This window comes from Kryptolebias marmoratus, linkage group LG2, assembly GCF_001649575.2.
Source record: "Kryptolebias marmoratus isolate JLee-2015 linkage group LG2, ASM164957v2, whole genome shotgun sequence".
NCBI classification, from domain to species: domain Eukaryota; kingdom Metazoa; phylum Chordata; class Actinopteri; order Cyprinodontiformes; family Rivulidae; genus Kryptolebias; species Kryptolebias marmoratus.
Window position 1 is genome coordinate 17,254,742 of NC_051431.1, and position 15,605 is coordinate 17,270,346.

At 45.3% G+C, this 15,605-nt stretch overlaps 1 protein-coding gene across 1 annotated transcript; it reads right to left on the bottom strand.

Moving 5' to 3' along the window:
• Positions 1 to 465: 465 nt before the first annotated feature.
• fzd9b (frizzled class receptor 9b) lies at positions 466 to 4,066 on the bottom strand. Its single transcript, XM_017423939.3, has one exon. The coding sequence runs from the start codon at positions 3,370 to 3,372 to the stop codon at positions 1,612 to 1,614; it is 1,761 nt and encodes a 586-aa protein (XP_017279428.1). The 5' UTR covers positions 3,373 to 4,066; the 3' UTR covers positions 466 to 1,611.
• Between the last annotated feature and the right edge of the window lie 11,539 nt (positions 4,067 to 15,605).

Here is a 15,605-nt window from a genome sequence, read left to right on the forward strand (position 1 = left end):
AAAAAAAAAAAAAATCTGCATAATTTATTTACACCACTGAAAGCAGGCTTGAGTCATAGTGGAGTGTGCCGCCGTGAATAAATGCAATGTGCTCCACGGGCTTCGAGCTGCCAGTGGTGGAAAAATGAAAACAACTGTGAACCTCTGCACATGTCTGCAACAAAAACAAGCTCCTGGTCATCGCACTTTTCCCCCCAAAACTTTGACTCCCGCGGACCGCCGGGCTGCTGGGTGGGGTGGGGGGTGTTGTGGGGGTGGTGGTGACGCAGCAGACAGAATAAATGACCGCTGCTGTCAGAGTCGTCTCCGCTGAGCTCTGCAGTGAAACAACTCGAGGTGCGAGCCTCTGCAATCTGAGTTGGCGCTCGGGTTTTGAAGTCTCGTAATATAAAAACTATTTATTTTCACTTTTTTTTAATGAACCTTCAGAGGACACGGTGGCTCTTGTGCACTATAAAATCTACTTTATTACCGAAAAGTCAGTGGCAGGAACAAACTTGGAGCACTTATTTAATGAATATAATGTTTTGCATTCCTCCTCCCTGAGTCAGCCAGTCTCATGCTAGGCATAAAGGAATATTGTTTTAGCCTCATATGGAGGAATTCCATTAATTCATATCAGATACTTCTGGAGCCACAAACCACCGTCAACCCAAATGTTCATTTAAGAGCCCATCGACTCGACAGGCGGCTCCAGTTTTGAGAAATCTGTCAGTGGAACCGTGCAATAAGACTGAAATCCACTTCAGATTTGCGCTCTCAGATCAAAGTGCCGAGCGTTTTTGAACGAGGATCAAATGGAGCGGCGAGAGGCCGACAGCGCTGACTCTGAGGAAGGATTAAAACAGCCATTAATTAAATATATTCCTCCCCAAAAAACGCTGCGGCGCCTTAAAGCCGATGACACAAAGCGCTAATGCCCGCCATGGTTTGTCGCTCCACTCATCAGCGATTCCCTTTGAGGATTATTGACGAGGACGCCTCCGGGACGCACAACACGAGACCCTGACAGAGTCCTGCTGTCAAAGCTGTGCTAATCTACCAGGGAGAGGGGTGGAGCTGCTGGTGCTGGGGGGCGATGGCAAGAAAAAGATGATCAGATGGTTAAATAATCAGACATTTTCATACGAAGTCAACAAATTTATTAGCCTCCAAAAAAAAAAAAAGGCCAAATTTCTCATAAAAGGCACTTAGCTTCCCTTGACTTGTAATAAACGTATCTAAACAACAGACCTGGTATCAGCCAAGGATTTTAAATTAAATATATTTACAATAAATAGAACATTTATACAGATTTATACAGGTTATTGTGCCACGCTTAGAAGAAAAATACTCAAATATTTCCCAAGATCCTCCCATAACTAACAGAATATATATATATGAACAATATGAACAAAAAAATAAAAAATAAAAGGTAACAATACTGAACATTTCCCTTTATGCACTGAATACTGTTGATGTAGTTTCTGGTAGTGACAGCTGTACCTGTGTGCATCTTAGCAGCAGCAGAGAAGTTCAAATTACTCGTGTTCCTCTGAAGTCTTTTAGCAGCTTCTTAACACAGGGCATAGGTGTGTGTGTGTGCGCGTGTCTGCGTGTGCGCGCTCCCTCTCAGACGTGTGTGGGGTTGTCTGAGTGCAGGTCAGTCTTGGCCATGTGCAGCACCACAGCAGGAGATTTGTAGTGGCAGTGCGTGCTGCTGCAGCTGACGCCGCTGCACGGCTTCCTCCCACTAGTCCTGTCCGCCAGCTTCCTGCTGCACAGGCCCTGCCAGGTCTGCAGCGTCTTGGAGCTCCACACCCACACCCCGCTGGTGATGCCCACCACCAGCGACATGAAGATCTTCAGCATGAACACGGCCACCGTGGGCACGGACGTCTGCAGCGAGCAGTCGCCGGCGGGGCCGCTGAACGAGCCGCACTTGGTCTGCAGGCCCCTCAGCTTCCAGTAGTCCATGTTGAGCCTCTCGTAGAAGTAGCAGACTATGACGCAGGTGGCCGGCACCGTGTAGAGGATGGAGTAGATGCCAATTTTCACCATGAGCTTCTCCAGCTTCTCCGTGTTGGTGCCCTCCGTCTTCATCACCTTGCGGATGTGGAAGAGGGCCACGAAGCCCGTGAGGATGAAGGACGTGCCGATGATCAGGTAGCAGGACAGCGGGATGAGGACGAATCCCGTCAGGGCGCCAGAGTCCATGCTGCCCACGTAACACAGCCCCGTCAGCTCGTCCCCTGCCACCTTCCTCATCGTGAGGATGATGATAGTCTTCAGGGCAGGGATGCCCCACGCCGCCATGTGGAAGTAGTTGCTGTGGGCCTCGATGGCCTCATGACCCCACTTCTTCCCTGCAGCTAAGAACCAGGTGAGGGTCAGGATGACCCACCAGATAGAGGAGGCCATGCCAAAGTAGTAGAGGATGAGGAAGACTATGGTGCACCCAGTGGACTCCAGTCCCTCCTGGATGATGTACTGCTCGCCGTGCTCGCGGTCGCAGGCGATGTTCTCCGGCCCGGCCACAGAGCGGATGATGAAGGCCACCGAGTAGACGTTGTAGCACATGGAGAGGAAGATGATGGGCCGCTCCGGGTACTGGAAGCGGTGGGGCTCCAGGAGGAAGGTGAGGACTGTGAATGCGGTGGAGACGAAGCACAGGATGGACCACACGGTCACCCAGATGAAGGCGAAGTCCTTGTCCTGCCGGGACCAGTAGACGTCCACGGCAGGCGAGCAGCGCGGGGCGCAGGACTGGCTCTTCTCCACAAACTGGAACTTGTCCGGGTTCTCACAGGAGCCCAGGGTGCCCGGCGAGCGGCTGCCGGAGGCGCCCGGCTGCCGGGGCCGGGGGGGCACGGGAAGCATGCCGTCGCCCTTCTTCCCCACCGCCCTGGTCTCGTTCTCGGGGGCCTCCATGCAGAGGGCATTGGGGTCGTTCCGGGTGGGCAGCTTGGAGCAGTTCAGCGAGTCGGGCCAGGTGTAGCCGAAGGACTCCATGATGGGGGCGCACCTCTCCCTGGCCTGCTCGCACATGGGTCTGCAGGCCGGGATGGAGGTGGACACCTTGTCTGTGCACATGGGGGCGTAGAGGGAGCAGAGGAAGAAGCGGAGGTGCACGTCGCAGCCGTAGGACACCAGAGGAGCGAACTCCAGCAGCTTGATGGCAGCCTCCTGCTGGTCGTCGTGGTCCATGAAGTTGGGCATCCGGGTGAGGTTGTAGCCGATCCCCTGGCACATGGGGATGGTGATGGGCTCACACTTGGCCGGCCTGCCTCGGTCCAGGTCGTAGGAGCCGATCTCGAAGCTGGAGCCACAAATCACCAGGAGCCACAGGACAAACACCGCCACCACATGCAGCGGAAAGCCGTCCATCCTCATTCTCGCTTCAACCAAAACAGGGCTCTCTGTCTTCGAAAGAAGGTCATGGAAAAGTTACAAAAAAAAAATAAAAATAAAAATAAAAAACGAATAAATAAATAAATAAACGGCAAGGGGGTCGGCTATTTCCCCATTCCCACACCGAGGTGGAAACGAAACCGTCCTCTGAGCGGCTCCTCGCCGACAGCTGCAGCCGCGAAGCAGCCTGGAGGTAAATTAGGAAGAAGAACGGGAAAAAAAGCCTCAATTAATAAAAGCCATTAATCCCGCAGCGAGTCCGAACGCGGCTCCGTCACCGAAAAACAGCCAACAGAAACGTGACGGTGGAGGAACTTCAGAAACAGCCGGTTTTAAACACAAACCCCTCCTCCAGTCCCGGCGGGCAGGCGGGCAGCGGCTGTTCGTGTCGGGGTTCGGCGGCTCCGCTCGGCTCGACTCGGCTCGGCTCGGCTCCGCTCGGCTCCGGAGTCCTCCGCCTTCAGAGTCCAGACTGGAGTTAGAGAGGCGCTCGGAGAGACTTCACCCACAGGAGGAGGAGGAGGTCCCTGACGCTCACATTTCAACCCCAACACCACACAAGGAAAATTATCAGACAGATGCAAGAAGGATGGTCAAATACCTCCGACATTTCTGCCATCAGACAGCTGATTGGATCCGAGCTGGGTCTATTCACATGTCAAAATGGCACATTGAAATGAGAGGTTTCATTTAAAAAAAAAAAAAAAAAAAGCCTCTCCACCTCCAATGGCATGTTTTATTTAGGTGGAAACGCCACGTGAATGTAGGAGAGAAGTCCTCATTGTTGGGGATTACCAGGGCCACGTTAAACATTACGAGGGGCCCTGGGCCGACAGGCAGCGTGGGGCCCCTCAGCGCTAAGGGGGCCGTTCACACGACGCTGCTTTGGAGCGAAGTAGTAGACTTTCTGCTGCGGTTCAGCCGTCCGTGTGCACGACAGCAGCGCTCGGCTCCTCTGAAACCGAAGCTTTCGGAAGCCCACGTCTCAGAGTGGAGATTTACGGACGCTTCTGTTTGCATTTTAAAAGGAAGCCGCAACTTGTGAAATCACACACGGGCACCGCAGGCAGCTGCAGTCAGACGCACATGCACAAGTAGATAAACAACAATAGCAGATAGCAGAGTGCTGTTTGTGCTGCTCACCCTTTTTAACCTCACTGTCGGTCCAAACAAACATCCCTGCATTCACCATTTTGGATGTAACTGTTTACATGCTCCAGACTGCGTGCACACCTTGTTGAAAGGCTGGCCTCAGTGTAGCCAAATATATTATAATTACCCTTTTTATTAGATAGCTTTAAGGTCAAGTCCCCCTTCCTTATGTGCACATGTTCGCCAATCACAGCACAGAGTTCATCCTACAGCCCCCCCTCTGAGAAAGCACACCTCACATATGATAGTTTGGGTCAAATTACAATATTTCCTATCTGGCAACCCTGCCTGGCATGGAAACTACAGCCGATTCAATGAGCACAGCCATATCCATGTAAACGTGTTTCTTTCTTGTTGAAAGAAAAGAACAGTAACGTTTTCAAAGAGCGTTCTCATGTAAACAGGGCCTAATAGCGCCCTACACTCATTACTTCATGCCTACTATTTACTCTGATAAACCGCTGCCCTCCCACGAGTATATTACGATTAACCTAGATGTTGGTACAAACAACATGGCTCCAACGCAGAGATTCAGTCATGTTATCTTAACAGAAAACAACGTACCAGATACAAAGCTGGACACGTCTGACTTCAGGAAATACACAAACGTTCAGTTGAAACGTTGGTTGGAGTGTGGAGGTCTTCCACAGACTGGAAAGTGGGCGGTATTGTTTAAAAGGTTAGTATGTTTGTACCGGTGAGTGTGTGTGTAGTTTTTTTTGACCATTTCGCTCTCGAAAAAAGCCTAAGCCGTCTAAGTTTCTGCGTGATTTAAAGAAACTTAGACGGTGAAATATCAGTCATGGTAAAAATGACAATTCTAAGCTGCCCAAAACGGGTTGAAAAGTTCTGTAAGTTGTAAGATCATCGCTGTAGCTGTGTGGTGAGTCACAGCTACAGGTACCGTAGGCAGTGGTTGTGTGGTGCATTTTAAGCTAAAATCTTCAACTTTTAAGTCCCACCCCTTCCATTTAAATGCACAGAACGTTGCTGTAGGTAAAAAAAAAAAATCCACCTCAGATCATTTGTTTTCAGGCCTTGACTCTTGCTGATTACTCTAGTTCTTAACTTGTTGCTGAATGTTTAACTATTCAATTTTCTAGTGTATTTTGATGAAACTCTTTAATCATTAGGTGTACGTCTACAACTGATTTACTTTTGGAGTCAACCTGATTCAAATTGGCTGCCACAGCAAATCATCCTTAGCAAACGGCTATAATTCAGTCAGTTTTATGGCCAGTGAGCTAAAATTTCTCACGGTAGTAGCTGGGAGTCATTCCTTACAGGTACGGAGAGCACTGACAGATCATTTAGGGTTTAAAAGTTTGCCATGCAAAGCAACGGGCAACATGCTTTCCTTCAAAGAATGCTGTTCAGTATTAGGAATACTGAACCTGCAAATTAAACATAGATGGAACCTTTGCTGCGTAAAACTTAAAAGTGGTTTGCACGTTTAATAGGTTGCATTTGCGGTGTAGCAGATATGTTAGGGTTACATCTTTATTTGTGCCACCAATTCAGAGAAGTGCAAAGCACCACACTGGTGTTTATAGTAAAAGTGAAAAGTGGAAAAACCTACACCAAGTAAAACGTTGCTGCAGGTGGGTGGCAGGCTCAGGACAGCACCGAAAACATTAAATCCATGTTATAACATCCCCTAAATGTTGCTGAAGTGCTTATTACCCTTCATTAAGTAATTAGGATTTAAATTAAGAAGGCGAGGCACCAATATTCCCCTTTGGATGGTTTCTGCGTTGAGAAAGCTGCCACCTCTGCTCTGAGTGAGTCAGAGGAGTTTATTTTCCTCCTCTGTGGTCGGGTCTTCTGGTAAAGCGATACCCCGGCGGCGTTCAACTGTTGCCGACTCCAAGTTACTCCGCCACCGTTTCTGCTAACGTTTTCAAGAAGCAGAACGCGAAACTTTGCTGAGCCCCGCAGGTCAGCCCAGCTCCCGCAGCTGGCTGAAACCTCACCGCCCCTGTTGCTCCGGCGGCGGAGGAGACGACGGAGGCCGCGCAGTCTGCAGACACGCAGACACGCAGACAGACCGAGCTCGTGAACGAGACGAGCTGAGGAGAAAGGACACGGAGACTGGCAGGGCTTGCAGCGAATGAGCTGAAAGAGTGACGGTGCAGAGCAGACTATTGTTTCCATCTAGTGGCTGAATGGGAAGAGCCCGTAGCCTCCCAGCTGTCGCGCAGAGCATTTGATCTTTTCTCGAACGGGGCTGGAACTCGAGGATTTTGGCCTCCCGCCCTTCAGGACTGAATTGCTTGTCAACTGCATGCTGTCTCTATTATCCGCTGTGCTGAAAGTCTGACTGCTGAAGGTGCTTTTGCACCTGTCTGACCCGAGAATAGCCTATTTATCCTAAAGTTTAGATCAAAACTGTTGCACCAAATGTTTACTGGAAGCGCAAACTAGGGGTTTGAGTTGTTTTCTCCCCAATATTTTAATTTCTCCACCTGAAGACAGAAGACAATCCTTCTTAAATGCAACTCTTTAGATAGATAAAACAAGCAAAATGAATGGAGGTTCATCAGCGTCAAAGCTTAAATGAAGCCTGATTGAGTGTGTGTGTGTGTGTGTGTGTGTGGTGGGGAGAGGAAAAACACTCTGAGATGATATCTTATTGTGCATCAGCACTGAAGCTCTTGGTGAATCAAACAGAAATGCTTTGACTGGGGTTCCATTAAGGCCCAGCAGCCACTCAGCTTTAACGTTTTTTTTAGGTGAACACTTCAAAGAGAGGGGGGTCATCGGAGAGGGCCAGCTGGCAAAGCCTAAGTGTGCCCTCAGAAGGCCTCAGATTATTATCAGAGATATCTTTCTCCAAGGTAAGCAACACATCTCAGGATGCATTAGTATCCAAGTCACAAAGCTCCTGAAGGTGGGAGTGCTGGTGGATCAACGTCTGAGGCCGTCTGACCTCTAAACAGGCTGTTGAATCAGGCAGTCTAGGACCTTATTTTGGATTTTTGGATAATTTAAGAAAAAAAGCTTGACATTTTGGTGATTTATTTGCAGCTTTACAGTTACATGAGGAATTAGACACCTCTCTTTTGTGTCACACTCTCATCACAGGCAGCTATATTACATGTAACCTGCTCACTTGACTTCCTGGACTCAGGTTTGTTTTTGAAGCCAAAAATGCACCATCAGAGCCGCATCAGTTAACGCCACTAAATAATGCAGGGCGCGTCAAGCTGAAGGGGCTGTAATAACACAAGTCTGATTCAAAATATAAGCTTCATATTGGCTCTGTCTTACCAGAATAACCAAAGTTTTAAGCAACAGATTGACAGACATTAACATTTTTGCCATTGCATTTAAAATGGCGAGATTTGGGGTCATATATATATTTTTAACCGCACAAATGAATCGTTATCCTCATCCATTTTGAAACTTTGGATATGAAACAGCACCACAACTAAACCGGAGAAGAAGTGTCAATAAAAGCACAAAAAAAGAGCTGCTATGGGAACCCGGATGTTCGAGTGAAGAGTGAATGCAGGAGCTTGAAAACAGAACTGTGTTGAAAAATATCGCTGGACTCCCATCGGCGGGTAATAACAGAAAATAATAGAGATGTAATTTTTTTTTATGTGTATCATAAGCCATCTGTGGGATTTACCCTTTTTATTATGTGCATGGAGAAAATAAGAACGCAGTAGTTCCCAACTCGGCAGTCCAAATCCCTCTTAGGGGGACGCGAGAGTTTAATGTTACAGTACTTGTCAAAATGTTTTGCAAATGTTCAATAATTACACACTCAATGATAACCTGAAGTCTGAGTAAAAGTGCCTTAAACACTGCAGGTAAATGCAGAGGTGATTGTGATCTGGGTTTCTGGTGGGTTTTGCTCCATATCTCGCCTCATTTCCACCGTCTGTCTGCTCCGTCTCAGCGTCAAATCCACAGAGCATTCAGCGCTAATTACAGCCCTATCTAGTTCAGCAGGTGTGAGCAATTTTCTCTCTTGACCCCAGTTGTCCTCACTGCATCTAAATTTGACATTCTTTCAAACACAAACACAGTAGTCGCAAAAGTGACAGAGAGAAAGATAATAATGTTTTTTTAATGTCATTTTGAGCTCCAGATCTCAACAGATGACGTTCAGAATCGCCACCTGAACGTCTGACCGTATCAGGGAGGAATCATGCTCAAGATGGCAAAACACTATTGGACGTTTTGTGATTTGTTTATCCCTTCATCCACCTATTTTCTCCTAAATCAAAAATGAGTCCCTGGTTTCTATCTGGGACAAAGGGCTGTGCGCTGCACCCTGTTTGTGGGGAGCAGTAAACAAATGAATGTTAGAAAAATGTCAAATAGGGAGTTATTTTGTGAAATGTAAAGGTCTGTTTGTGCACCTTTTTGCACACTTGTGCAACATGTCTCAGGAAGAAACGAATCACAGTTTTGCCAACATTTACACAACATTTAAATTTTTTTCACAAAGAACCTACAATCGAGGTATAACATCGGAGAGAGAACATGCAGGGAACATACAACACTTCATCTGTGATGAACCCATCTGTCTTGTAAAGCTGATTCAGACTGAAAGAAAAGAAATTCCAGGAGAGCAAAGCCTGATCAAACATTATCATCTTTACCGTGACTTCAGCTTCTCGTCATAATAAATCAGAAGTCGGTAACAAGCTGTTACAGACATCCTGACATCTCAGAACAGAAGACTAAGATGGTTGTTAGATTTTATGAAAAAAAAGAAAAAGAAATCTAGAAAATATTATCAATAAATAAATGATAAATTGCCAAGAAGGGGTATTTAGGGGGAAAAGGCCGAGTACGGAAAAGGAAAAGTACAACCTCTTTGCTTTTCCATTTTAGTTTTACTTTAGAGGTTTAGACACTGAAACTGCTTCTACTTGGTAAAAATTGGGGAAATGTTATAGCTTGGGATAGCTCAGAATTTTTGACGTGGGGTTTTGTGGAAAGGATGCTAACAATTACCACGTCTCCTGGTGTAGACAGGTATTTGAATGGACTCAGTTTGGAGAAAGAGTTTAACTCTGATAGACTGAAGAGAAAACGGCTAGTCTGAGCAGAGCCAAGACCAAAGCGACTCACTGCTGATTCAGAAAGAATTCATAGCAGCTCATGAGAACGTTTTATGCTCCTTTACACTGCAGCCAATTACAGAGTTATTTACGTAGGATTCTGTGGTTATTTGAAAACACAAACAGTGGTGGCAGCAGCAGCTAGCTGTAGCACTTTCAGTGCAGCATGTGGCACTTTTGGCATCAATATTTGAATATTTCTGCTAAACTAACCAGATAATGGAACCTTGACACTGGTGTGATGGCTTATATGTTGTGCCTTAAGCTCTGTTTCTCCAAACTGAGGTCATTCACAGAGATACAGAATCTACAGCAGGTAAGATAATAACTGTTTATAACCTTTCCAAGGAGCCCAAATTCTGAAGTATCTTTTAAATCTCACCACTGTTGTTTCTGTACCAGCACCAACCTGCTGTCGGATGTTGTGTCATGCTTCGTAAGTTGAGCTTTTCACGTCCTGGTGGAGCATCAAATACCAGCAACACAAACGGTACTTACATGGTCGATTTGCAAGTTAACAACCATGTAACGTTACGTTTGGCTTGGTGTTTGGCGACATCCATAAAGAATAAATGGCATTGTGCCTCCCATTAGTTCAGGAGCCACAAGGTCTGACCGCAGCGCTGCCGTGCGTCCCGGGCTCCACAATAGGATACCATTGTGTATTTTTGGGTATGTTTTCATTTAAACTAATTGTGTTATTTCTCCATGACCTGAACAGCGAATGGTGGAAGGAGCGGGTGCGATATGTGCAACAGAGTATTTCAACTATTTTCAGCCCCCTGCATTTGATTTGTTTTGAGAGGGTCAGTGTTATTTACTTTAGCATTCGGCAGAGGGAATGGATATATGTTATTTATTCCTCCCCCTGCTCGCTCGCTCTCTCCTGCTTCTGTCAGGTTTCTGTATTTCCCCGTAATGAGTAGCCTCCACAAATAACCCCCCCGGATTTTATTTCTCGCATTTATCAGGCGATCCGGAGGAGTGTGGGTCTTGTAATTACTACCTCTTACTTATTGGTTATCATATATCAGGTACAAAGCTATAAACATCCCCTGGAACAATGGGAGAGCCCTGCCAAAGCCTGCCATGACATCGCTATCCCAGAGACTCGGCCTGTTTGAGGTTGTTATGAGTGTAATAAGAGACACCTCGCACATAAAGCGGTACATCTGGACCAGTGTGCGGCTTTTGACAAGGACTATAAAGGCAAATTGTTGAGGCTTGAATCGTGCCATTAGCTTTTTGTTAACACTGTAATCGGCAATGTGAGCAGAATTAGCCGACACAAAGAGGCGAGTGAACGTCGACGTCGACTGGAGCTGTAGTTTTCTTGCTTTCCGACTCCAGCTGCAGTCATATTGTCTGCTCGGTGCTCGCTTCTTTTCCAGAGCCGCAGTTTGAAACAGTTATTAGCTGTAACGAGAGGAAAGGCGTTCGCAAGAAAGGCTTCAGTTTCCCTCCTGTGCAGTTTTATGTAGTGGTTCTTAGGTGACCGGGCCTGAGTCACCTCTCCGGTCCATCTGCGTTCCTCATCGTTCACCGTTCGGCAACGAGATGATGTCCTTTACAGCCGGGGAGCAGGTAGCACGAATGACGCCGCTGTCGTTTCCTCAAGACGTCAGCACTTACTAAAACTGATCAGGAGGATAATTTAGCCGCTTCATAACCGCAGAGTTTCAGGATGATCCAAGTTCTTTCTAACCGTAGAAACAAAAGTATTACGCACAATGGCTGCGAGATGTTTTGGAGATTAAAATTCATAAAAACAGAACAAATACATCGACTTAATTCAAGGCCAAGCATTCCTTGAAGGAATGTATGTCAGAGATTTAGACTAAAATGAGAAGGGACAGAGTTGTTGCTGCTTTGATCAAACCTTAAACATTTCGCACAATTTCATGCAAGATTATCACTTGTGACTCTCAGAGTATATGTTGTTAACGACCCTCAGCTAGTGCCACACCAAAAACTAGCTTAATATCTGGGAAACGGACTGAATTATAGCCATTTCTGTGCTTTCTAAGGTGGGTTAGCTGTAGGGGCCATCTTGAACTGGGTTGTCTCCTAAAGGTAATCAGTTGCAGACGTACATCCAGTGATTACTTTCTGAGAGTCTCATTAAAACTCGTCCAGTGGTTCAGGAGCTACTTTGGTAAAAGACAAACAAACAAACACACACATACACGCACTCTCACACACACATGCATGCGCGTACTCACAAACATGCACACAGACATGGGGAAAAAAATGCCTTTCAGCACCGGACAATAACTAAAGAGGCTCCATCTAACAATTTGAAATCTAAGTTAAAAAGAAAATGGATCAATCTAGTTCAGTGGTGCCCAATCTTGGTCCTGGACGGCCACCATGCTGGAGGTTTTAGATGTTTCTCTGCTTTGACTCACCTGATCTGAGTGACTGAGTGATTAACAGGCTGCTGCAGAACATGAAGACCTGCTGAGGAGCAGAGAAACAACTAAAACATGCAGGATAGTGTTCCTCCAGGACCAGGATTGGACACCACTGATCTAGTTATAGACATTTAATTTGAACAGATCAATATTAATATGCCAAGATTATGTCATTCATCAAGGGTTGAAGAAGAGGGTTTGACTAAGTGAGACAAACAGACAAAAGAAAGGTTGACACAAATATTAAGGAATGTGTTTCTGAAAAACCTGTTAAAACAAGTACTTTAGACATTGGCTTCTTTTTCGCTCACATTTAAGCACAACCTCTTTTAAGTGTGTTTTAATTATTAGGACAAAATGAGAAATCATCTTCATCAGGTAAGAAGATGAACCTTCTTTAATATCAAGACTATATGCTAGCTGATATGACTTTACATCTACAAGAGCTGCCAAAATGACCCTCGCTTCAACTGTGGAAAAGTTAAAACAGCAGAAATCTCTTGATTTGATTTTATAAAGTAAAACTGCCTGCAGCTCATTCTTTTGAAGGTGGAGGTGGGATCACTTAAATTTGCCAAAAAAAGCAGAAGTCATCTATGTAATAATAAATGAGATTAAAAAATGAGTGACATAGTTATTTTCCAGTGTTTAGCTGCAGCTTTTGCATCCTTTTCTCTTTTCTTAACACTTTAAATCATCCTGAACTGTCTCTCGTATCAAGACTCAGAACAATAAAGTGACATTTTTCATGCAAACATGACTCTTGTCATGAGACTGAATTAATTTCCCTTTAGCAGTCGGTAAAATAAGGCAACAATATTTAGGATTTGGTTAAAAATAAATGCTGACCTCCCTCTGAACTGCTGTAACCCCGGTGTGACCTCTGTGGGGAGGAGGTTATAGAGTTACAGCTGAATCAGCAGCAGGAAAAAGAAATATTCAAAAATAAAAAATAAAACGGATAAATATACAAATAATATAAATACAGTAAGGTCTCAAAAAGATGTTGTAAAGTTTGTAAAGAGAATTCTGAATGTTTCTGCCCTTCTTTTTGCACATGCAGCTGCAGGATGTTTACCCATACTTGAGAGATCTCTGGTTTAGTTGGACACACACTTTCCCTGAATCTCAACATCCCACACCAAACATCGTCGGGGATTCTCTGAAAGAAATTGGGCTCACATGAGCCAGATTTGTGCAGATGCTATCGGCCCACTGAACGTTTGCATGAGCCGGGTAGGAATAATTCCAGTTTTCCGACCTTTAGCTGCGTCGGGAACGCCAAATAAGCCAATGGTGAGTTGACACGGGCCTTCGGGCTTGTTTGTGCTCTTGCGCAGGAACGCTCATCCCGAAGGGGCCGTTCTTTCTGGTGTTTGGAAAAAGCTGCGGTTTCTGGGCTCGCACTCGTCCTCGCTCGAGGGTCCTTGGGGAGCTCCGAGGTGGAAAGGGCTACAGCCACACTGGAAGGGGAAACTGTGGTCAGAGGAGTCAGAAACATCTCAAGATGATTTTTTTCCCCCCCTGTAGGTGAGTCTAAACAATGACATTGTGCTATTTAAATGGTTTAGATTTCTGTGGGATGTTAATATGGGGAACAATGCCTGTTTGCCAGGGTTGTATAACTTGAGAGGACGTTCTAATCCTCCTTCCCAGAATACCAATACTCCAAAAGCATCCTGCGCTGGTTAAGAGCTGGAATTGATTGAGTTTCACTGCGGGTCGGAGAGCAGCGAGGGGCCGACTGCAGGCTGTCAGCCAGACCGGCATGGAAAGACTAAAAATGGACTGCTGGGTGTCGGAGCGAGCAAGGAGCATATCTGACTGGAAATAACACTCGCAGTTGGTGTTTATTTTGTCAAGGCCTGTCAATCAACCTCAGAAACACCCAGCGCTGACGAGGCGTTCGCCGAAGACTTTACCTGAATTTGTGCTGCTGGTATTTGAGATGGCACTGTGAGGAGACGAGACATCACTGGGACGCTTTTAAAGAGTGTTTAAAACGATAATTAGGGGGAAAACATGAGAGCGTGAAGGCCATGTGGGGAGTCAGTTTTATTTGTTGAATCGGTGCGGTTTGTCAAAATCTTTATTTCAGATTTGAAAAGGCAGTGGGCAATACGCATTCCTTCAAGGAATGCTGCTTTTTATTTTAAGAGTTTTATTTACTTGCCCTTTTGTTTCCTGACTCGTTTGCTTCCTCTTCATATGTAAGGTTTCTCCAGAGGGTGGGCGGGAGGCCATGGCAGGAGGCAGTGGGGGACAGCAGGAAGGTGACCCGATGCCTGATAAAAAAAAACCTTTTAAGAAGAAAACTGATGCTTCCTGGGAGCCAAATGAGGACTCATCCCCCATCCAGACTGTAATCTGTTGTGGATCAATGCAGCCTTTGGGGAGATTACTCGGGAGACGGCAAAGACAACAAAAATACAAAAACTAAATAAATTCAAATGAATACATTTTTCAGCAAAAGGCTGACAGCAAAGCTAGGTTTGATGCAAACCGATTCTTCGTACCTGCGTTAAAAGGATAAAAACAACTTCCCAGATCTCTACAGTTTAAACAAAAGACTATGTTTTGAACTAACTTTATCTTTCAGAAGGAGCAAAAACGTGTCTTGATCTTGTTTTCTATCTTTGTGAAAAGCAAAGATAAGCTGCATGGGTGTTGCTGAGTTACACACATTAGAAAAAACAACAGCATGAAGTTACCCTGTGGGCATTTTTTGTTAAAAAGACGTCTGAAAGGCATCTAAACTGTAAATGCCTCAGCTACGTCTGGTCTATATTTGGTCTAAAAGGGAAAGTTTAGTAGACGTCTATACGTCCAGATGAATATGTCTGAAAGCCAGCTAATCAAGATTTAGATGAAATCTAAACAAACTTTCACTTTGAGATCAAATACAGAGTTGAGAAAGTTGTAGCTTAAACATATAATAAACACCTACATGTTTAAATAGATACATGTAAGAGACAGCTAATCGAAGACTAGCTGAAGTTTAGATGTCTGCTAAACTTTTCCTTTTAAACTTAACTTAGATCAGTTTTAGCTAAGACATTTAATAGATGTCATTTAGACGTCCATTGCAACTTCGAAAGGTTCTCAACTTCCACTCAAAATCAAAGATTCTCAGTAATTCACAATAACAACAACAAAACAAGACACAGTTTGAGTTACATGTCAGGGCAGTTGTGATTAATCAGCCTACATGAGGACATCGAAATAATGGCTCTGCTTTACTGCACTGATATATATATATTAAAGTATGATATTTAAAGTAGGACATTTATTGCCCAGATTCAGGACAGAAAACTGAAACGCCACCTTTATGTGCAATTTGTCCTTCATTGTCTCCCTCTGTCCAGAACTGTGTGGTTTTTAGGCAGTCCTAGAACATAGACCAATTTAAGGCCCAGCAATCCTGGAAGGAATGCATATCCTCCGCCATTTTAGAGATTTGAACTAATATTATATTATGCTGAGAAGGTACGGAGTCACTGTGGACCAGTTTTGATTAAACCTTTTAAATGTTTGTGTGTGTGGTCTCGTTCCGTACTGCGAGATCTCA

What these genes read in the sequence shown, in the direction of transcription:
- fzd9b (XM_017423939.3), bottom strand. Translation starts at nt 3,372, where the DNA reads ATGAGGATGGACGGCTTTCCGCTGCATGTGGTGGCGGTGTTTGTCCTG.